The sequence below is a fragment of the Balaenoptera acutorostrata genome, chromosome 4 (genome assembly GCF_949987535.1).
Source record: "Balaenoptera acutorostrata chromosome 4, mBalAcu1.1, whole genome shotgun sequence".
In the NCBI taxonomy this organism is placed as follows: domain Eukaryota; kingdom Metazoa; phylum Chordata; class Mammalia; order Artiodactyla; family Balaenopteridae; genus Balaenoptera; species Balaenoptera acutorostrata.
The window spans coordinates 11,075,875-11,099,908 of NC_080067.1; the positions used below are offsets into that span (position 1 = coordinate 11,075,875).

General features: G+C 49.1%; 1 protein-coding gene across 3 annotated transcripts in view; it reads right to left on the reverse strand.

The window, feature by feature from the left end:
- GALNT15 (polypeptide N-acetylgalactosaminyltransferase 15) overlaps positions 1-23,882 on the reverse strand; it is a 39,352-nt gene extending 15,470 nt beyond the window's left edge. For 2 of the 3 annotated variants that reach the window (XM_057545535.1, XM_057545536.1), the window contains exons 1-4: positions 22,628-23,882; positions 6,508-6,674; positions 4,900-5,104; positions 990-1,157 (exon numbers count right to left, since the gene is read on the reverse strand). In XM_057545535.1, the coding sequence (XP_057401518.1) occupies positions 990-1,157; positions 4,900-5,104; positions 6,508-6,674; positions 22,628-23,319 (1,232 nt within the window). In that variant the 5' untranslated portion in view covers positions 23,320-23,882. The remainder of the gene's footprint in view (positions 1-989; positions 1,158-4,899; positions 5,105-6,507; positions 6,675-22,627) is intronic. The other variant, XM_028162023.2, reaches the window with a different exon arrangement.
- Between the last annotated feature and the right edge of the window lie 152 nt (positions 23,883-24,034).

Sequence of the window (24,034 nt, forward strand, 5' to 3'; positions counted from 1 at the left end):
TTTGGAACTAAAAAGAGGTGGTGGTTGCCCAATATTGTGAAGGTACTGAATGCTACTGAATTGTTCACTTTGAAATAGTTCATTTTATGTTATATGAATTTCACCTCAATAAATTATTTTTTTAATTGGTAGGGGGATACAGCTTGCTTTGCCTGGCTCTTTTGGATACTTGCTCTCCGAACCCAATGCCAGGGTGTAGGAAACCCCAACTAACCTGCCTGCAGTGACTTCATGGAGAGAATGGGGAAGAAGCTCCCGCTGGGTCCCAGCGACGGCCAGCATCAAACTCCAGGGGATTCCTGCCCAGAGCTGTTGAGTCATTGCCAGCCAGTCTAGTCTAGTAAAGGATAGTCCTGCTGAGGCCCCAGACGCCACAGAGCAGAGACAGCCAACGCCAATGCTCCCTTTCAGAATTCACAACCCAGAGTCCATGCTCTTAATAAAACAGCTGTTTCACACCTTTAAGTTTGGATGGTTTGTTATAAAGCAGAAGCTATCTAGAACATTGACTTAAATAGAATAGTTGTCCAAAGACCAAACACATGAGAAGCAAACCATAAAGTTGGACATATTTTGAGACTTACGGTGTCCTAGCATTCATCCGGCTGAATTCTTCCTTTTTACCAAGAAAGCACCCCAGGCAGGGAAACTCCAGTGTTACCCGGTAAGACAGAGCTGGGTTGAGGCCCCAGACAAGGTGCTTCCACTTTCCACTCCAGTATCTGGAAGCTTCGCTGGACTCCACTCATATAACAATGTAAGAATAATAACACCTATAGCTGCGTGTCTGGCACTTTCTGAATGTTTTTGATATATTAGCTCATTCAAACCTCACAACAACCCTATAAGGTAAGTACCGTGACTATCCCCAATTTACTGATTAAGTCACTTGCTAGGAAACTAGGAGAACCAGGATTAGCCCAGGCAGCCTGGTGCTGAGTCCACCCTGAGGAAGTGAAAGCAAAGCAGGCTGAGTGAAGGAGCCTCACCTGATGGGGCTGATGGGGGACAGCAGGGCCTTCCTCTCTCGCTCCGGCAAAGGCTCCCAGTGGAAATCCAGTTTCCAGTCCAATACCCCGCGCTGCAGGTCCTTGGAGGGGTAATACTGGAAAGTCTTCCAGTCAATCACGTCTAGGACTGGAGACACCACCCTGCTCCTGGAAAGAATCGTGGAATCAGATACACACCCTCCACTTGCTGGGGGACAGAAACGTAATCCAGACACATGCTGCCCAATATGGCAGACACCAGCCACCCGCGGTTACTGGGCACCTAAAATAGCATCTGTCCGAACTGAGATGTGGTGTAAGTGTAAAATATGCACTGCATTTAGAAGACTTAGTTTGGAAAAAAAAAGATGTACAAACCTCAGATTACGTATTGAAATGCTAATATTTTGGACATATTGGGTTTACTAAAATATTTTGTTAAAATTAATTTCATCTGTCTCTTTTTCTTTTGTAATGGGACTACTAGAAATGTTTAAATTATATCTGTGGCTCATGTTCTATTTCTACTGAACAGTACTCTCCTAGAAAATATATTTTTCCATAAGGAATCGGGGGCCCATTTCATTATAAAGCATGCCTGCCCCTTTCTTTAAAAACCTCCCAGGATAAAACTGAGAGACAGGGGAATAGGGACCTAGGCTCAGCTCTGCCACTAATGTGCTGTATGATCTTGAGATAGCTGTTGCACCTCTCTGGGCCTCAGCTTCCTCATTCATAAAATGGGAGGTTGAACTACTTCTCACAAAGGTCTTTCTCAGCTGTAATGCTCTAGGACTGTGGCTCTTGACTTCTTTGGGGGACTTCGATCCCTTTGAGAATCAGGGGAGAACTATGGACCCCTCCCCAGAAAAATAATCGTATGCACATATACAAAATATCGTGCACAACTGCAGAGGGTTCATGGGCCCCTGCCCTAGGGTCTAGTTCTTGTTCCTCCCTGGATCATAAAACTTCATTGGCTTGAGGAATCAGGATTGTCAAGCCCCAAAAGTTTCCTCATTGTTAAAGTGTGTGTTTGTATGAGTACGTGGTGTCTCTCAGCAAAGTCGTGAGTCTAGGTTGATTTGCTCATTTACTGTTGCTGTTGGTAATTGTATTTTATCCCAATTTTTTTGCACAGCCTGGGATTGCGTGACCTCAGAGAGGGTGATGTGGGAAATTGGTACAGGTTGGAAACTCTGCCTTTTAATTAAACAAGTAATCACTTAGGTGTACCAGGAGCTGCCCTCTACCTAGTCAGTATCTCACTCACATTTTTTTTTCCGGCCTCTCACAATAGTTTCTTCTAAAATCCGTACCATGGAATGAATCAGGCCTGAACTCAGGGGTGGCTGGAAGTTACCAGTCTAAGAAAAGGAAGATTCCTGGAAAAGAGATGCCAGCCATGCTGTTTATACTCCCATCAATTTCCATCCACCTCAGAGACAGCCAGGGCTGGCACGAGCCCAGCCCATATGGAGAGGGCCAAGGTGGTCCTGGGATTCAATGATCTGCTTTGATCTGTGGCCTCAAGTGACTGGCCTTGGCGTGAAGAGTCACGGGGTTTATATTTACAGCAAGGATCTTGATATGCTTTTCCTGCGCTTTTCACGTTGTTCCCTCTGGAAGGTAAGGGGAACTTAATCTCTCTGGCCTCCGCTATTTTGGGGCACCTCGCGTTGACCTAAGAAAAGGGAGAAGCAAGGTCAAGGAAGAAAGGAGGGCGCCCTCCCAAGTCTCCACTTACTGTGGAATGAGCTGAGCAGACGAGATGTATTTGGCTACTGGGCAAAGCATTTTGTGGAATTTCGGAATCAAGAGCCAGGGAAGCTGTGTGGCTGAATTCTAAAGAACCCCATCAAGTTTGTACCATCTTAGTAATGGAAACAGGACAAGAAAGGCAACTGCATTCAAGCGTCCACACGGTCAGTTCGTCCCAGACCTGTGAGCTGTGTCCTTCTGGATCAAAGGTGTACATCCCTCTTCATCAGAAAACGATCACCCGAAAATTCGTCACATTTCTCTTTTTACTCTGTCTGGCTGGAGGCTCAGTCATACGTAAAACTCACTTCTAATACCTGTATTATCCCCAATTTCTTTCTTTTCTTTTTAAACTTAAATTTGCCGGATTTCCCTGTATGTTTTACTTTTTTAAATAAATTTATTTATTTATTTATTTTTGGCTGCGTTGGGTCTTTGTTGCTGCGCATGGGCTTTCTCTAGTTGGGGTGAGCAGGGGCTACTCTTCGTTGCGGCGCGCGGGCTTCTCATTGCAGTGGCTTCTCTTGTTGCGGAGCACGGGCTCTAGGCGCGCAGGCTTCAGTAGTTGTGGTGCGCGGGCTTGGTAGCTGTGGCTCGGGGGCTCTAGAGCGCAGGCTCAGTAGTTGTGGCGCACGGGCTTAGTTGCCTCACGACATGTGGGATCTTCCCAGACCCGGGCTCGAACCGGTGTCCCTGCATTGGCAGGCGGGTTCTTAACCACTGCGCCACCAGGGAAGTCCCTATCCCTGATTTCTAACGCTATCTTTTCCTTTCTGAAATCTCCTTTCCCTTCTATTTTAGCCAGATACATAAGTGATTCATCATAAGCCTCTTTGAGTACATTTTGGATAGAGATGAAGAATAAAATGTCAATGAATGAAGTGAAAGATGTTTCCTTGTTTTGGTTTTCATTCCCATGGACCATAGCGGCTGCCCAACCAGGGCTGAATTAGGAAGTAACTACAGTCTAGGGACTCGAGAAAAGGTGGTTAAAAAAAAAAATCTTATATTTAGCTTTGTGTTTTGAATCTACAGATGTAGCTGGTGTTCTTGGACTTCACTTAAAACAAAATAGCAAAGCTTCCCTGTCTGACTTGGAAGGAGCTAGGAGAGGGCTCACTCCATCATCCTGTCACTTGTGAACTGAGTTTTAACTCTCAGGCAGACACGGGATCGATCCTCTCTCAAGCCTTTCTAAGCTCCAGGAGGTCAAGCGTTTGGGTTTCAATGGAGCCATCAACAAACACCAGCTAACTGAAATATGTGAGGTCAACCAAGGCACCACTGTCCAGAGAGCCAAAAGCTACCTGCAGTTGCAAACTTACCCACCAAACTTTTTACCGCAAGGAAGAATGAACCCTAGTTCATCTCACCCCTCTTTATTTTCCCCAGGCCTGGATGTTCCTCCAGCTCTGCAATGTATAAAGTCATTTTGGAAGTTCATGCAAATTCTCCGTGTTTGTGAGAAGTATCTTATACTGAGAAGCAAAAAGCTCTGAATCCCCTCTTCCCAGAGCTCTGCTGCTCAGGTGCGACCCCAAGACTGACGCTGGCCCTTCCAGGACTCTGCCTGCTGAGGGGTGTGGAGAAGGACGGAGGCTGGAGGGCTTCCTGTGGGCATCAGACAGGAGGAAGTCTGCTCCCTCTGCAGGGCTGGAGGCATCTTGCTCCCCTCGCTGCTCTTCAACACACACACAAACACGCACACGCACACACACACACACGCACACACACACACACGCAGAGGATTCCTCAGACTGCCTTCCATCATTTACGCCCTCGAACGGAGGTGCTCTGTTCCCTGCCCCACCTTGCTTCTCCCTGTGGAGCAGGCCCAGCCCCGGCTGAGAACTAGATAACCTTAAGAACTAGGTGTTCCTAAGACAGGGGCCAGACCAGTCTTCAAGTGGGAAACAGCTCTTGAGCCTCTTGACAGCCTCTGGAGCCAGGAATACCTCTAAGGGGGTGTTGCCCATTTCCCCTTGGAAATTTTCCTTTTTCTCTGGCCATGACTCTTACTCCTTGGCTTGGCTACTAGAGCTGGCAGTCAGCACAGGCAGCGGTGGGCGGGTGTTCTCCGAGTGGCTGAGGCTGTGGACTGTTTCTCCCTCTCCCACCTGCTGCTCTGCAGCCCCCGGGGGTGAGTTACCTGTCACCAGCTATTCTGGCCAGGAGGGGCTCCAGCCAGCCCGGGTGGCACTCGCAGTGGGCGTCCATGAAGACCAGCACGTCCCCGGTGGCCCTGGCGGCCCCCAGCATCCGGGCCCTGGCGGCACCCAGCCTCCTGTTGCTCCTGAGCAACTTCACCCGCTCCAGCCGGGCCACATACTCGCTGAGAGCCGACTTGAGCTGTCCTGGAATCGACAGGGCAGTGGGGTCACAGATGCCACAGCCCGTGAGATGGCGATGACCATCACTAGGATCATTGTCAACAGGTCTATCTTGGGAGCTGGGGTGAGCACAAGAGTCCCGAGCAGCACGGACATTGTGGTGGTTGCTAAGGTGTAACATGCTTCCTTAGTTTCGGTGGGTCAGGATTCTCTCCAGTAAACACCAAAAGACATGGTGTCGTAAAACTAAGAGAGGAGAGAACTCGCTCACATTCTCTAAATGCAGCAATGAGGTTGAAGCAGATACTGCTGGTGCCCTACTCAGAAGCCCTGAGATCCCTTTTACTGATTTGGTTTGCTTTGCATGTGCCCAGCTGCTGTGGGTTGGCTGCTAATGGCAATCAGCACCCTTCCCTGGAGATATGCCCTAGAGTACTGGAACCACCTCTCCTGCGAGTGGCAGGGAGTCATGCAGAATGATACCCCTCACCCCAGGTGCCAGAGTCAGTGACCCACCATTGCCGGGGTACCAAGCCCGCTCCCTTGCCTCAAGGCAAGACAGATGCCGAGGTGCAGTTTACACTGCAGAGCTCCCCCTGGGATCAGGCTGTGGCTGGACTTCATCTGACACCACATCTAAGTTCAGCTCCTTCCTCTGCCTCTCCTGCTTTCCCCACTCCCCTACAGTGTTCCCCTGAGAGCACCGCCCCCGCCAAATCACATGCACATGATTCCCCATCTCAGGCTCTGCTTCTAGGGTACCTGACCTAAGACACAGTGGTCAAGGAAGTCAAAGACAGAGGGTCCATTGCATGTGACTGCCGGTAGGTCATTGGTAGCACTGGCCAAAGCGGTCTCACTGCAGTGGCAGCGGTGACTGGGGCAACGCAGTGGGTCGAAGAGGAAATGGGAGGTAAGAAATTGAGACCAAAAGTCTGAACATCCTTTTAGGAATGACAATCTATAGAGCTGACAGGATGAGACAAACTTGTTAGGCTTTGTATTCAAGATCAGAAACACTATGTGTATGGGCATGCTGAGTGCACCCAGATAAGCAAACTAGTGGAGATGGAAAGAACAATGTATGGTCGTTCCTCAGTATCTGGGTGAGGGGATTGGTTCCAGGACCCCCCGTAGATACCAAAATCTGCAGATGCTCAAGTGCCTTATATAAAAGGACAGTGCAGTCAGCCCTTTGTATCTGAGGGTTCTGCATCTGAGGATTCAACCAGCAGAATACGTCTTTGGTATTCACAGAGAAGCAGTGCCCCTGGGGCTCTTCACTAATGAGTTATCTGCGTCTGCATCCCATCTGCAGGTCTGCTTTGGGGAACCTTCCCTGCACAGGTTCCAAACCCCAGTCTGTGCACGGGAAGCCCCCAGGGTCCAGGCCCTCCCCGGGGAACCTGGAGGAAGCCCACGGGCACCTTGCTGGCTGAGGTCGTCCACCAGGATGATCTCCTTCAGGTAGGCCCTGGGCGCTGTGTCCAGGATGCTATGCACGGTTCTCAGGAGGGTGGACCAGGCCTCGTCGTGGAAACAGAGGATGACGCTGGCTGTGGGCAGGCTGTCTCTCGGATGCTGCTGCAGACACCTGCAGGGAAGAGAAGCAGGGTGCTGAGGGGAAGAGCAGGCCCTGGCTGGGGCCTCTTCAGCCAATGGCTGTCCTCCCAACTCACCAGCTCTCTCTGGGTTTTCTCAGAATTTCCACATAAAGAGAACCCATTACACCCTGACAGAAGTGCTGTCCACTATCTCCCAGGACTCGGGTTCCAAGAGCTTCTTTACAGTGTTAACCCATGCCTCTCCCGTAGCAGTTGAGAGCTATTACCACCATTCTCAGCAGATGACTGTCCTAATCTGTAAAGTGGGAATGAATGACAATATTACCAACCTCTTAGAGCTGTTGTGAGGATTAAACGAGGTACATGGTAAGTGTCCTGTGAACATGAAAGATCATCCGTTTAGGAGCAGGGACACTATTTTCTTTATTTCTGTATTCCTATAATCTAGTACAGCATCTGACACATAATACATGTTAATCAATATTTCAATCTATGTGTGTCCTTTGCCCTAAAGTGGGTCTCTTGTAGGCAGCGTACTGTAAGTTCTTGGTTTTTATAATTCAATCTGCCACTTTTTTTTTTTCTAACTCTGTGTCTTTTGATTGGAGCATTTAATCCATTGACATTTAAGGTAATTATTCATAGATATGTATTTATTGCCAATTTTAACCTTGTTTTCCCATTGATTTTAAATTTCTTCTTTGTCCCTTTCTTTTTCTTTTTCCTTTTCTGGTTTGATGATTTTCTTTGTATTATGCTTATGTTCTTTTCTTTTTGGTTTTTGTGACTCTATTGTATATTTTTGATTTGTGTTTACCCTGTTTTTCAAGTATGTTAACTCATCTTCCTATATCTAATTGCTTTAAACTGGTAGTGATATAGACTCAAACACATTCTAGAAAAAAAAAATCTATATTTCTTTACTCTCCTCCTTCATATTTTATGATTTTATGATTTTTACATCTTCATTTTCATTCTTTTGCTGTTCATTGTGGTTATTATTGCTTTAACAGAAAATTTTTAATTTTTAAAAAATCTGTGTACTGGCTTATTTAAGTGATTTACTTTCCAACTGTGATTTTCTCTTTCCTATAGATTCTTACTTCTTTTCTATTTAGAGTAGACCTTTCAATATTTCCTTTAGGATAGGTTTAGTATTGCTGTATTCTTTTAGTTTTTGCTTGCCTGAGAAATTCTTTCTCTCTCTTTCTATTCTAAATGATAATATTGCTGGGAAGAGTATCCTAGGTTGCAGATTTTTCCCTTTGAGGACTCTGAATATATCTTGCCACTCCCTTCTGGCCTGCAACGTTTCTGTAGAGAAATCAACTGACAGCCTTATGGGGGTTCCATTGTAAGGAACTCTTTGTTTTTCTCTTGCTGCCTTTAGAATCCTCTCTTTATCCTTTTTTTAAAAAATTAATTTATTTATTTATTTATTTTGGGCTGTGTTGGGTCTTTGTTTCTGTGCGAGGGCCCTCTCTAGTTGTGGCGAGCGGGGGCCACTCTTCATCGCGGTGCGCGGGCCTCTCACTGTCGCGGCCTCTCTTGTTGCGGAGCACAAGCTCCAGACGCGCAGGCTCAGTAGTTGTGGCTCACGGGCCTAGTTGCTCCGCAGCATGTGGGATCTTCCCAGACCAGGGCTCGAACCCGTGTCCCCTGCATTGGCAGGCAGATTCTCAACCACTGCGCCACCAGGGAAGCCCCAAACTTTATCTTTTATCTTTTAACTTGTGGGGTGGTGTGGTGCGTGGTGTGGCCTCTGCCTGGAGGCTGTCAGGTCCCACTTTCCTCTCCAGGTGAATGGGATGCTCTATATTTGTTGTGCAGCGGGCGTGTTGAGAGCTCTGAGCGAATCCACAGTGGAATGAACTCTAATAACAATCTGATCCATGGGGCAGTGTGTGGCTCACACTGTCCACAAAAGGCACTTTCCTAACATGCACTTCCAGAGCGCTCCTGTCTAGGCTGCAGCTGCTGAAACCACTGGTCCCTCCTCAGAGGAGTATTTGCATTTGGACTGGGGTTGTCTCAAGGACCTCAAACTCCCAGCATCCCAAGGCCTCTGTGCTGGTGGGGCTGCACACGGAGGGATGACCAGAGGAGGCTGGCCCTGCTCGGGGGAGATGCCACCTGAAGGGTCAGCCCGAGCTGCTCACCAGCTGGACATCCCTCTGCCGGGTGCGTCCCAGCCAAAGCTGGAGCTCTCAACACTCTGGAAACCTGCCCCTGACTCTCTGGGCAAAATCCTATGTGGTGGGGGATTGATACTAGGTAAGTGCTTTAATTTAACGGTAAAACAGAAATCTTAGACAATTAAACAAAAAAGCACATGAACATCTCATAAGGTAGCTGTGAGAATTGTCTTATTGTTTCTGTATTTATACACTATTTCTTTTCATAAAGTACGTAGAGTCACTCTCAAGAAATATGTACCATAAAATAATGGTAAAAGAAAAAATAAGGCTGAAAAGTCAAGAGTAGGGAAATAGGAATAAGAGTGTGTGGACAAAGAATGTCGCCTGCCATTCCAGTAAAAAAAAAAAGAATGTTGTAGTCATCAAGCCAACAGCCAGTGCTTCCCTCACCCACAATGCACCCTGAGGGGATTCAGGATGCAGGAAAAGAGGATACTTAAGATACCTATCTAAGGAATAATTTCAATGAGCCCAGACTTTTGCATCTTCCCTTACATAGAAAAGCACTAAAATCATTAACTTGAGATATCTGTGTTTTGTAATTAGCAGTTATCTTTTGATGTTCGACTCCATGGTTTGTTTGTTTGTTTTCAGCAAAACCTCCTATATATCCTCCCCTACCTCTTTGGAGCAGTTCCTCAGAGCTATTTGAGAGCCTGTCTCCCAGGCTATGGTCCTCAGTAAGGTTCCCAAATAAAACATAGCTGGCAACTCTTAGGTTGTGCATTTTTCTTTAGCTGACAAGTAGAAAGTCAACATCTGGAGAAAGAACATGCATTCATAGGTCAAAACGGCCTTGGTATTTCTAGAGAGAATTTAAAATTTGACTCTGAGCTTCCTGGTAGCCAAAGTAAAATGGGAGGTTTATTCTGCAATAGAATTATTACCATCAGAAAAGTTACATACCAGATATTTTAGGGAAAGCAATGTTCTTTCTAGACTGTTTTTTTTTTTTTTTACAATTTATAACTTTTTCATTTGAAATCATTTAAGACTCAAAAGAAGTTGCAAAAATAGTACAGAGAGTTCCCGTGTTATTTTCACCCAGCTTTGCCAAGTGATCCACAATGATCCAAACCAGGAATTTGACATCGTTCAATACTATTAACTCAAATACAGACCTTATTTAGATTTCACTAGTTTTTACACCTAGCACTAATTTCTAAAAGAAATTCCTATGGACTTTAGAAAGAAGTCCCTCAAGAGACGACAGTGTCCTTAGAAGCATCCCTAAGATGAATAAAATAATGAACTACACTATACATGAACCTTGACAGCTTGATTTCAGGGATGGTCAAATAACACATCCAAAGTGGAACCAGTTCCCATGAAGTTTTGGGGCAATAACCGAGAGGCCCCAGCGCACGCTGCACTCTCGGCTGAGTCTTCGACCCCCTCTACCCTCCCTCTCTCCCACCCCACAGCCCCTCCTCTCACCCCAGGCCCTGGTGGAGCTTTCCTCCTGCAGCCTACCCGAGTTCGAGAAGTTCCACTCTGCCCCCAGAACTGCTCTAGATCTGCTCACAAACAAACAGGTTCAAATTTTCCTTTGTGTGTTCTCCATTTCCTGTGTGGTTGTACGTATTGGCAGATCCAGGGGTTCTAGAGATGGGGACCTCCAATGGCTGTTGAAAAGAAATCTTGCCTCAGTGGACTCACTGAGTACAGAAAAACCCCAAAACATTACTTGGGCGATTGCTCAGAGGCTGGCTGTTTTCCAAGTCAGACAGCAGAGGAGTCTGGGGACAAGGAGGGCTGCATATGGGATTCCCATGGGTGCAGATTCAGAGGGACTGAAGTTCATCACCTCAGGGCAGAACACAGCCATACCTTCCCTGGGGCCTGGCCCCTTCTCCACCCCAATCTATAGAATATGGGGACAGGAAACAACACTTCTGTGTGTGTGTCTGTGTGTCTGTGTGTCTTTGTGTGCACGCATGTGTCCTTGTAGAATGGTGGTCAAAAGAGCTTGGACTTCGGAATCAGACAAATTTTGATTTGAATCTCCCCCCTGCTGCTCCCTGAGTTTCTTTGGGTAATATACTCAATATTTATCAGCCTTAGTTTCCTCATCTGAAAAATAAGGATAATATTTACCCCTTGGGCCTGTTGTGAGAATCTAAGAATAATTCTATGCACCTGATAGACGGTGGCTCTTTTATAGCTATCTTGGAAAAAGACAGGACGTAATGAGCATGTGTCCCGTATTTATGATAGTCTTTGTAAGATGCAGCTATCTTTCAACAGTCACTCCACAGGATAGCATGAGACGCTTCTGAACGGTTTCAGAAGTTTGGAGTTCCTCCTCTGCCTGCTGGGAACGCCCACAGCACCCACTTCAAAGCTTCTGTAAGAAACAAGTGCCTGGCACAGGGTCTGGTGTGCAGCAGGAACCCCATCCCCAGAAGAGATCTGATTGCGGCTCCAGTTCCTGAAGATCTCACTCCTCAAAGTCAGGAGACGGGGGAGCTTCCTGCCGGGCTACAGAGCTGGGGACCCCGGGCAACCGACTTTCTCTCCTTGGCCTCACAGGACATTCTCTGCAGAGATGATTCAGCTGTGGACGCGGGAGCCCCGCTACTTCCTAGCTGTGCAAATGACCCTGGACAAGTAACGTGGCTTCCTGGGGCCTTGGTTTCTGCAGGCGGGTGACAGTAGCCCCCGTGTTGCAGGGCTGCTGTGAAGATGAGACGGCTTTTTCACGAAGCACTAAGAACGGTGCTGGCACGGAGCGCTGTGTAAGTATTCGCTGCCATGATCAGAGGATGTATTATCACTGCAAGATGAATCTTCTTTGCATAGGAGAGGGGGAAGGGAAGGGGACCAACCAGGGGAGCAGGGGTTTCAAAGAGAATCTCATAGGACTCCCCTCCTCTCCCTCCACTAGGGTTTTCTAGGTTTTATGCATAGAAAGAACTGTGTTCTCTCTTCCTGGTGAGAGAGGTGGGTGAAGAGATGACAGGCAAGGCTGGGATGAGCAAAATAGGCTGCGAGGACTTTGAAAGGCAAATGGGCTTCTGGAAGCTCTTCCAAGGCCAAGGGCGGTACCTCCCTGAGCCGTGGAGGCAGGTGTCCTGGCACCAGCTCCGAGAGGACCCTTCACCTGCCCCGTGGAAAGATGCTCACACGGCCTCCAAGACATAAACAGGTGGTGCTGGAACACCTCTTCAGGCAACCGCAGAACTGCCAGGAGCCGTGAACTGGAAATAGCCGTGGCGGTACTGTGGTCTTTCAGGGCCGAGCGGCGTAGGCTCCTGCGGGAAGGCCAGTGCTCTCACCGTGGTCCGAGCGCAGTGCTAAGTATCATCAACAGAGGTGTGGTGAGGCCTGGGTCTCGGGGCCAGGGAGATGCTCTTCAGAGGAACCAGGATTGATTCTTTTGTTTCTGGGGGGCGGGGTGAGCAGGCACAGGGACCTGTGGGCAGGGCAGGCTGTGTAGACCCCCGTGGAAGGAAGGGCTCTGGATACATGCCTGGGCTTCTGCGGTCCATGGTCATCAGCCCATGGGCAGCACTGGGTCTCGTAGGGATGGGCAGACGGGCCCATGTGGTAGCACAGCGTGGAGAAGGGGAGTGTGGCATGCAACACCCTGAGAGCTCAAACACCGTGACAGTTCAGGGCATCTTAGGAAGAGTCTGTATGTGTCATCAAGCTTTGGCATTGGGTTCAAATCCTGGATCTGTCCTTGTGTGACTTGGACAAGAGACATAAGCTCTCTGATAACCATCCTTCCTTTCAACAATTTCCAGATCTGCAGAACCAGTCACATCTGTAGTAATCAATTGTTCTTTTTCGAAATACTTTTGATTCCAGTAAGTCCTTTTTGAGCATGCATTTTACTTAATCTCAGTATTTTTCATCTGTAAATGGGTTTGTTGGAAGGATCAAATGAGTTAATTCATACAAAGTACTTAGACCAGTGCCTTACTCATAAGTAACAGTTCAATACATGCTAGTTATTATTATTTCTTGCAAGCCTCCCAAGGGCCTGAATACCTCTCTAGGCCTCAGTTTCTTCATCTGTAAAATGAGGATAAGAAGTAGAGTTATTTTAGAGGACTACTTAAAGATTATAAACTTCATATAAATGGAATCATATAATATGCAGCCTTTTGTGTCTGGCTTCTTTCACTTAATATAATGTTTTCAAGGTTCATCATGTTGAAGCATGTATCAGTACTTCATTCCTTTTTACTGACGAATAATGTTCCACTGTTTGAATAATGTTCCATTGTTTGAATAGACTGTATTTTATTTATCCATTCATCAGTTGATGGACATTTGAGTATTTCCATTTTTGGCTATTATGAGTAATGCTGCTGTGAACATTCATGTATAAGTTTTTGTGTGAACATATGTTTTCAATTCTCTTGGGTATAGAGCTAGGAGTGGCATTGCCGAGTCATGTGGTAAATCTATGTTTAATATTTTGAGGAACTGCCCAAGTGTTTTCCAAAGCAGCTGCACCATTCTACATTCCACCAACAACTTCTTCACATCCCTGTCAACACTTGTTATTGTCTGGGGTTTTTTTTAGCCATTCCAGTGCGGGTGAAATGGTACCTCACTGTGATTTTGATTTGCATTTCCCTACTGACTAATGATTTGAGCATCATTTCATGTGCTTTTTAGCTATTTTCTATGTATTCTTTGGAGAAATGTCTATTCTAATCCTTTGCCTGTTTTTAAGTTGGATATCTTTTTATTGTTATTGTAAGAGTTATTTATATATTCTGATACAAATCCCTAATCAGATATATGATTTGCAAATATTTTCTACCATTTCTGGGTTTGTGTCTTCACTTTCTTCAAGCACATAGTTTAAAATTTTTATGACGTCCAATTTTTAAGCCACTAAATTTTGAGGTCGTGTGTATGCAGCACTAGATAATGGATAAACAGTCCCGTTTTAAAGATGAGGAAATTAGAGCCCAGAGAACTTAAGTGACTTGCTTAAAGTTGCACAGCAAATTGCTGATGGTCAGTGTGACTCTAAACCTTGTGTTCTTGACCAGTATATATGTATCACCATCTTGGACTGAAGTGCTAACAGAATGTTCTGGATTCAGAGTCTTAAGGCTTGGGTTCTGATGTCCAGATCACAGTGACTGTGATGGGGGGGCTGGTTATTTGAAGAACATGCAATCCATTGGTTTCATCACAAGCTCTGGACTGTCTACACTGATTCAGTAAAGTCCTCAGAAAGCAATTTACTTTGATCCCACTGTCTTGGTTGCCTTAGAAATTTGCTTCTGTGGAGTTCTGCTTGACATCATGCTCTCAGCTTTGATCAGAGAACAGTACATGAAGCCATTTCAGGACACCTGCTTTGCATTACAGTCTCTGTAACACCTGTGGAGGGGAATTGTCTCCTCCAGCACTTTCTATCCCCTCCACGCAACTTTGGAGGGAAATTCCTGTCAGATAGAAGTGCCAGGAAAAGCTTTTCTTCCTCTGAGGACCTGGTGTGTTTCCTCCTCCTGAGCAACAAGGATCATGATACTTATCGTGTTTCCTTTTTCACTTTGGCTGCCAGGAAGCTCAGAGTAAGAAAGTAGGATATTTAGTCATTGGTTGCTTATTTTCATTCTAATTTTCTCTTTGATCTTGATCTTCCATCTTTCCATCCAGTCATTTAACTGATATTGACTGACAACCTACTATGTGTGAGGACTGGAAGATGAATTAAGTAGATAAAATCCTTGAAGCAGAATCTGTGGTGCCCTGCCTATATCCCCTCGGGGATATCATATAATACAGCACAGCCTGACTTCCAATTGCCCGAGCGTTTTCTCTGACTGCCAGAGATGCTCTCCTTAAACACCAGCTGCCTGAAGAGGTGGAGAGTAACCTCCCTCCACCCCTGGGAGCTGCCCTCAGTCAGTGACTAAAATGAGTTGGTGTATTAATATCCAGCAACCCAGACCCTAAGGGTGGGGGTGGGTAACAATGAGATGCTGTCTCCCAGGTTCCCCCCAGGGCTGAGCTCTAGCTGCCTGCAGAGGTAACTGCCTGCAAACCCACTTTTCATTGGCTGCTCCACCCTCCCTGTCCCCTACCAGGCCTCCCAGGCATCACCTGCAAAACAACTCCTTGTCCTTAGGGTCTGCTTTGGGGGAACCCAAACTCAGATAGCCTCTGATATCATGGAGTTTACATCCTATTAAACAGAAAACTGAAGAATTATTCAACAACTGAAGCCAGGACCTGAGAGTGGGTGGGACACAGTCAGAGAAGGTGTGTGAGTGGGGAGAGGTGTTCCTGGCAGAGGTCACAGCCTCTGCTAAGGCCTGGAGGTGGGAAGGGGCTTGGCCTGTACCAGGAAAGGAAGGAAAGATTTTCTACAGTATACTTCCCTTTATCTTGACTAAACATGATATTAATAGCAATTTTCTATTTCATAGTATATCTTCAAGTCATTTGAGGGAATAAAGTAGGTAGGTAAACAAACAAGAGAGCAAAAGGTAAGTGGTCCACGCAGGGGCCCTGGGCAAGTCACTTCCCTCCCCTGGTGACCTGGGTTCTTTCTGTCAAGTGGGGATGTTTTTCCTGCTCTGCCTGTGCCACGGCTTTGCTGGGGGGGCGGGGGGTGGATGAGGCGGGGCAGAGAAACAGCTCTTGTACATTGTGAAGCAGTGTCCAAATGTCACCAGGTATTCATGAAGGGATCCAAGAAGAAATGCATGTTTTCATTATTAAATAATGGAGGCATTTTCTTTGTCCTTCAACCATATTCCTGGTGAATATTTTACTCTCTCAGTTTGTATACATCACACAAGTGTCCAAAAGCCCACCCTGACCTCATTTGTCCATCTTCTGAGTGGCAGCAGGTGGGGAAGGAAAGACCCAGGGCTTTGGAATCAAATCAATGTGGCTTTAAATCAGGGCTTTGGAATCAAATCAATGTGGCTTTGAATCTTGGCTCTGCTATTTATTTATATCCCTTAATTAGCCAGCACAGGGAGTCTGAGACCTTTCTCCAGCCCACGGCTGCTGCCTGGATAAAAAGGGATCATTCAGGCCCAGGAGAGCTGCTCAATGAGTGCAAACTTTATGTCTTCACACTCCAAGATCACGAGAGCCTGCGTCTGTGTTTATACACAGATGCACGCCCTCACTTCATGCAGCTCCAGGGTCCCCCGTGAACTCAGAACATACATTTGGAGGCTGATTCTGAAGAGAATGAGTCACGGCAGTGCACCAGATGGCCTGGCTGTGACACAAACCCTCTCCTGCCCTTCCCTTGCCTGGCCAGAGTAGAAAGGTTTCTGCCGGGTTTTCTAAAGCTAGTTTGGAGTGACTGACCCCCTGCTCCTACCAAATCAGCAGAGGCCCCCCACTGAGATGGGCTTCCCTGTCTCAGCCCTGAGTCCAGCGATGTAACAGCTGGTTACTTGTCTGCTTCCCTCAGTGTACCCTGAGCTCTTTGAGGGTGGGGCTGGGGCTTGCTCACCTTCTCACTTCTAATAGGCACTAAACAAATAATTATTCAATGAATGAAGGCAGACACTATTCTTGCTCTCAAGGAGGGTATAGGCTGGCTGTCTATAGACACAGGACAATAATACCAACTTCCTGCATTCTGTGAAAACCCCAGTGTTCAGCCCATTGTGTCTCTAACTGGTAGAGCTCATCTCGGGGACACCAGTTTCCAGGCCAGACCTGGGGAGGGAGCGGCTGGGGACACAGCCTGCGGATGATGCCTTAGAAGGATGGACAAAGGAGCTTACAGATGAGAGAGAAATGTGGAAGGGCTGGAGCCTGTAGGTGAGGCTGAGGCTGGCAGCCTGTCACTCGCCACAGTGGAGACAAGTCACACAGGGTGCATGCAATCCCCTTCCCTTTGTGGGAGTCCTCTGAAGTCACCCAGCCTCCTTCTGAGGGGCTCCAGGCACCCTTGGCTTTACTCTGATCCTGGCTCCTTAGCCCTGGACTAAAGATGGGTACCGACTAGGAGTCTCTGGTCTGAACACTGAAGGCTCCTGGTGCAAGAGCTCCCCCTAACAGGGACAGCTGCCCCAAGAATGGCCAGCTGCCCCAGACCGATCCTTGGTCTCAAGGTGATATTCAGACACACGGCGAGGGTCAGCAGCTGATAGCAGGTCACAGAATGGGCAGTAAGCCAACAATGAGACAGCAGAAGCCAAGAGGTAGCCCAGCGCTTCTCAGATATTAACAGGCACCCACTTCACCCAGCATCTCCATAAATGCAGATTTTGGGTCCAGGAGGTCTGGGGTGGGGCCTGAGATTCTGCATCTCTAGTGAGCAAGCTCCCGGGTGATGCTGATACAGGTGGGTGCTAGACGACAGCTTGAGTAGAGGACAAGACATCAGCAGGACATCAGCAGGGAAGTTGCAACAGGAGTGAGTGCCGGGCCTCCAGCTGCCGGAGGACGTCAGGAAGGCACAATCCCAGGAGCACTATGACCCGTGAGTCTCTCTCCTGTCCCCTTCCTGCACTGCCTGCAGTCTTCCCTGGACAGTCCCTGCTCCTTACTTCCCTGGGAAGACTCGAAGTAACCCTGCCACCTGCAGTCACATGAGTGTCTCTGTTCCTTTTCACCTCAGAGAACCTAGATCAGTAGCTCCCGGCCTGGCTGCACACAAGAATCACTTAGGGAGCGAGACCCGGTGAGTTGTATTTTGCTTGGTTGGTCTGGGGGTGGGGAGCCTGGCCGTGATGATTCACAAAACCCTCACATGCAGGCAGGGCTGTGAACCGTAGGCCTCATCAGCTTCCTCAAACTTTAACATGAACATAAACCACCTGCAGATCTTGTTAAAAGCAGAGTTTTTCAAGCAGTAGGTCTGAGCGGGCCTGAGACTCTGCATTTCTGATGCTGCAGGTCTGAGGCCCACACTCTGAGTGGCACTGCAGCAAATAACACCAGCCTTCCCTAGTCATTAAAAAAAGATAAGATGCAGGTTGATCGCTTCTGATCTAACCCCCGAGGCTGGCCCGAAGCACAAGGCAAGATCCCACTGCACTGGGCACCGTAAGTGCATTCGATCTCAAAGAGTCACACTCAGCTCTGTCTATACCACAACCCCACTATGGGGGCCGGATCCAGGGTGGAGATCCAGGGAGGCGCCGCTCCCGGCCGTGGCTACGCTGGACTCGGGGGCTTGGTGCTTGTGGGTTCCCTTCGACACCTGGCTGGCCAAGTCCCACACATACTGGGTTGTTTTCCCTCTCTTGTTGCCGGAGGGGGATGAGCTGGGCTCCAGCCCCCAGTCCCTGCCCCAGGCGACTAACCCCTCCCCAAGGGGCATGCCCACTCTCTCAGATTTACTGACGATGCCCTGTCAGCTGCCTCTCCTCTCTTTTGCAGCCCAGGTGCCAAAGCCATCCTGGGTGTCTCTCTGCCCACCAGGAACTGACCTGACCCTGTGGACTGCAACAGCCCTCCGCCTTGACACCGAAGCTCCTGCCAAAGTGGCCTCTGGGGCAGGAGGCGGGGGAGGGGGGGAGCAGAGGAGGAGATGCTCCTTCCTACCTCCCCCCACTGGCGGGGGAGGGCCTGGTGCCCCGCAGCCCTGGTTCTCAGCCCCGGCTGCACGTTGGAACTACCAGGCGACTACCCAGGCCTCACCCCAGACCAACTAAATAAGAATCCCTGAAAGTGGAACCCGCGCAGGAGTCCTTCTTATGACTTCCCAGGTAATTCCGATGTGCTGCCAAATTTGTGATGACTTAGCAGCTGGAGGGGCAGAAAATAACTCATGGGTCAGAGAAAGGACAGTGGTGTGAGGCCCACAGCTGCCCGCTCCAATCTTCCTCCCTCTTTCCAACTCACTCCTAGGTCCTATGCTAGAGAATACAATAAGGGCATCTTCTGTTTGGACTTGAACACTGTGGGGGGTGGTGCTGGAGGGGGGGAATAAGCACACACTTCATCTCATTTGATCCACAACCCTACGCAAGGGTGTTATTATCATCGCCATTTTACAGTTGGAGAAACCGAGGCTCAGAGAGGTTGAGTGATTACACAAGGTCACACAGTAAGGGGTGGTGTCCAGAATTCAACCCCAGGTCCACTGTTCTATGGACGTATGATTTAGTCACAGTTGCAGGCATATAAACCAGGGGAACACGGGCCAAACGGTAAACACAAGTTGTAAGTTGGCACAAGCAGGTAGCGTGCAGCCAGCTACAGCTGACCTGACATTTGTGTTTAAGTGTAAAACCCTGGGCCATGAAGGGGACTGTGTTCCTTTCTGCCTCTCTTCTCTATTCTCCAATCCCAGAACTACCGCTTCCATGGAAACTTCCAGAACCCTATTACCTCTCCACTCACCATCTATACCAGTGGTTCCCCAAACTGTCTAGTATCAGCTTGTAAAAATTCAGATCGCCAGGTTCCAACTCTAGCGATGGAGTCTGAAAAAATCTACATTTTTTTTTTTTTGAAAAATCTACATTTTAAACAAAAAATCTGCAGGAATCTAATATGCACATACTTTTGGGAACCAGTGATGTAGTCCCTTGCTGCTCAAAACTGTGGTCTCTGGACCATCAGTGCTGGGACCTGATAGAAATGTCGCATCTGGGGCTGCACTCCTGGCCAACTACCAACGTACTCTGCATTTTCACAAGATGCCTGGGGCGATTTGCATACGTGTTGAAATTTGAGAAACAGGCTGTATGCAATCTGGTGGGCATAAAGAGTGTCCTCAGACACAAAGGGTAGGTGCTTAAGAGATGGCTGTTCTTTTATGGGTTGTATTTGGGCCCAGTTTTAAATCTAGAAAAATGGTACAGATGAACCTATTTGCAGGGCAGGAATAGAGACGGAGAAGTAGAGAACGGACCTGTGGACACAGTGGGGGAAGGGAAGGGTGGGATGAATTGGGAGATTAGGACTGAAATATATACACTACCATGTGTAAAATAGATAGCTAGTGGGAACATGCTATAAAGCACAGGAAGCTCAGCTCGGTGCTCTGTGATGACCTAGATGGGTGTGATGGGCGGGAGGGAGGTCCAAGAGGGAAGGGATATGTGTATACATACAGCGGATTTCTGTACAGCAGAAACTAACACAACATCGTAAAGCAATTATGCTCTAATAAAAAAAATTTTTTTTAAATAAATAAATAGAGTGATGGGAGAAGGAGAGTCCTGGCACCTGGAGGGAGGGTTGTTGCCTTACTTTGCAGAGAATCCCTTGTGCATCCTGGAGCCTGCCAGGAAGGGGCGGCGCCAGTGCCTGTGTGCCTCTGGGGGAGGGGAGTCTGGGGGCTCAGGCCGGGCACACAGGCTGCAGGGACAGGCTGTGGCCAGAAGAGGGCGCCACACCCTGCCGGACAGAGCCAAGCTGTGGGCGGGGAGACCTACCGGCCCGGTTAGCCTGGGACCGAGGGGTTACTGCGATGGGAAAGTCCAGGCAAACTGAGACTAGTTGGTCACCCTGGCTGGAAGAGGCACCCACAGAAGCGGTGCACACACGCACATGCACACATACACACGTGCACATCACACGCATGACACAGTGTACCCACACATGCACACAGATGCACAACACTCACCCATGCACTTCACACCACAAGCATAACACAGACAACACACTTGCAAAAGTACACACGCACCGCTTGCACAACACATTTATAACACACGGAGCACACACCACACAATGCACACGTGCAGCACACTCACAACAAATACGCATGTATGCAGACCACACAAACACGCCAAACAAGCCGTACATCACAGCACACACACATGCACACAAGCACAGTAGGGGTGCACATCACACCACGTGCACAACATACACACATGAACCACACACACACAATACACCCATGCCCTTCACACCACTCACGCAACGCTTGGGTAAAACACACCACACACACAAGCACATCATACACATCATACATGTGCACACAGTCATGACACACACACCACAAAAACATACAACCCAAGCACCACATGACAACACACACAGGCACAATGCCATGTGCACAACATATATGATATGTGCACGTGTCACACAATCACGATGCATACACACATGAACATTGACACATCAACAACACACATGCACACATGACAAGACACCACACAGCTCGCACCCGTGCACATCACATCACAGCATACACAGGCACCAGGCACACGGGCACCACTAACACACTACACACAACACACATGCACAGCATCCATTTGACACACGCACAACACAATTCACCCACACTTGCACAATGCAGACACACAGAGTCACACACACACACTCACAGCTTTGGGAGCCAGAGACTCTTGATCGAGGCCATGTGCCTGGTTGGTAAAGCATCCTTGCTCTAGGCCAATGAAAAGATGTATCAAAACAATTGGGAAATGATATATTGATTCATTCAGCAATCGTTTCTTTACTGTGTGCTGGGACTATAGGTTCACTGCATGGCAAGGGAAGCAGGCACTGAATAAACCAATACATCAATGACCATTTAGCTTCGGTTGTCATGAGTGTTACGAATTAAGGCTGCAGAGAGCACAAAACTGTGATGAGGGGGCGGGGCCTGGATGGGTCTGGGAGTTGCCTGAAAAGAGCTGTTTCAGCCAAGACCTGAAGTCGGAGCATCAGGGCTGGGGCTATGGCGACATGGGTGAGGCCCTGAGGTACACAGTCTAAGGAGGCTTCACCCTCCAGGCGACTGCATCTGCACGCCCCTGAGGGCGAGTGTCTGAGTGGCCAGGCTCAGGGGAGCCCCAGCAGGGATCTGAGGAGTATGCGGTCCTGCTCCCAACTGCTGCTTCACTCCAATCCTCCCACCCAGAGGGCTGGAGGATGGCTTTGCTTCCCGGGAAACTCTGGGCTCTGGGAAGAGCTGTGCTTATAGGGAAGGGACCTAGTCACCCAACTACCCAGCTGCATTGCCCCTGGATGCTGGTAACCAGACCCCTCCTCTGGACCCGCCATGGTAATGGTGGGGAGGGCAGGGGGTCCAGGACGAGCCCACCGTTTCCCTGGGCACAGCCTGTATGTCATCCTACTTCCCAGCTTGCCTCCTGGGGGTGGGACCACCCCGCCAGGTCAGGCTGCATGAGTGCAGTATTCTAGATCCTGGGTCCTGGACCTGTCCCCTTAGTTTCGCCGACTAAGGAAGGGGGCGTAGAGTGGGGGGGCTCAGGCAATTTGGAGCAAATCCCTGCTTTGGCACCTGCTAGCTGTGTGACTGTGGACAAGTCACTTGGCTTCTCTGTGCCTCATTTTCATACGCATAAAATAGGCATGATAGTAGTGCTAGCACCCATCATTATAAGTTGTAAGGATTTTTGAGTCAATACATGAAAAGCTCTTTGATTAAAGTCGGGCACATGGCAAGAGCCACATAAAGGTTAGCTGAGATTGTTACCTTCATCCAAAATAAAAGTAAACCCAGCAATCATAATATTAAAATGTGCTGGAACTGGAAGTGTCTTGGAGAACACCCACTCTAGGCCCCCCTGGGTTATAGAGATAAAGCTGTTTGACCTGACAATCCACAGAGACAGAGGACTAGAACCCAGGACGGGGTGAGAAGGGACAAGGAAGAGTTCCTCCTTTTCTGTCTCTAGGACGGGGGTTTTCCCCTGGAGGGCTGGTTAAAGACAGATCGCTGGACCCCACCCAGGGCTTCTGCCTCTGCATCTCTAACACGTCCTCAGGGGATGCTGCCGCTGGGCCAGGGACCACACGTGGAGAAGCGCTGCCCTAAGGCAGTGGAAGCAGAATGCAGAAAGTCTGCATCCCTGAGTTTGCCGGTTGCCCTCCAGGAACGGGGGAAGGAGAAGCAAGGGCCTACTTACAGCGGATGCCGTACCTCCGGCAGCGCCCTCTGCAGGGGGATGCGCGCACTGAGCGCCTCCTCCAGGCTGAGCGAGGTCAGCGCCTCTTCTTCAGATGCCTCCGCGGCATCCTCCTCCTCGGCCGCCCAGTCCCTCTCTGGGGCGTCCTCGTCCGGCCTCCTGCTCAGCCGCTTGATGAGCTGGTAGCTGCCACCTCTCCTGCCCTGGCTCTGGTTCCCTCTCGCCCTGGGAGAGGCCACAGCCACCAGGAGCTGATCCTCCCGCAGCGAGATGAAGGGCGGCAGGTCCTCCAGGGGGCCGTACTCTTGGTCCTCGTCCTTGGACTCCAGCACCCACTCCTGGGATTCCCCGAAGTCCAGGCGGTACCCGGCTTCGGGGCTGTGCTCGGCGACCTGAGCTGGGGCAGCCTGGGGCAGGGCCGGCAGGGGAGGGTGCAGCGCGGCCAGCATCAACAGCAGGCATCCCAGCAGCAGGAGGAGCAGCAGGAATTGCGGTCTGCAGGGTCCACGCCTGCACCGCTTCCTTACCAGCATGTGGCTGGAACTTGCCAGACGCAACAGGTCATGTTCAAATTCACTGTGTCCTCCTGCCCCGGGTTCCTCCGAGCTGGCAGCAGAACCGGGCTTCCTGGGTCCACCTGGAAGTTTTTTGTGCCGGTCACTTAACCTGCTCCTTTTTTCCCCGGCTGACATTTGCCAGCAGCGTGTGTAAGACCGGCTTCCACTCACAGTCAGAAAGCCACGGACCCAAGTCCCAGCCCAGGTCCTCTCTGAGCGGACGTCTTTAATTGCCTTCCAAAAGCCCGTTCACAGGGACTTCAGACTGAACTGTTTGCGCCTCCCTCCACCCCCACCCTTTGATGCCCTTTTCCTCTTTGGGAAAAATAATGATTCCTTTCTGCTCAGGGGTCTAGTCCCACGTGTTTCGCTTCCCCCCCTTGCACGAATTGTCAGGCTGCTATGAGATGTCTGGGGGTAGCCGGTGGGTCCTCAGTCTGGCAAAGCTGACAGCCGTCCTCTTTTGGACCCTGCAGGTCGGGTCAGCTCAACAGATGTGAAGCCGGCAGCAGCCTAATTTCCTTTCACACATAGCTCCCCGCTCAGCCGGCCCGAGAAGGTCTGCCAGACGCGGCAGGCATGCGCCTTGCTCCTGGTCCTAATGCCCTCACTGTTCCCAGGCTTTGTGCAACCCGAGGAACACGACTCCGGGGAAAACAAACGCCGCCGTCACCGCTAGGACCAAACCCAACAGGAACATCCCAGGAGTTCTGATTTGAATCTCCTTCACAGGAAGGCTTCTTTCCCCACCCAAAGGGGCGGGAAAGAGTATTCCCTCCCAATTTCCGGAAGGCTGTACCTGGGATGGAAATGCAGGGAGCTCGCTGGCTATTTGCACACTCAGCCTCCC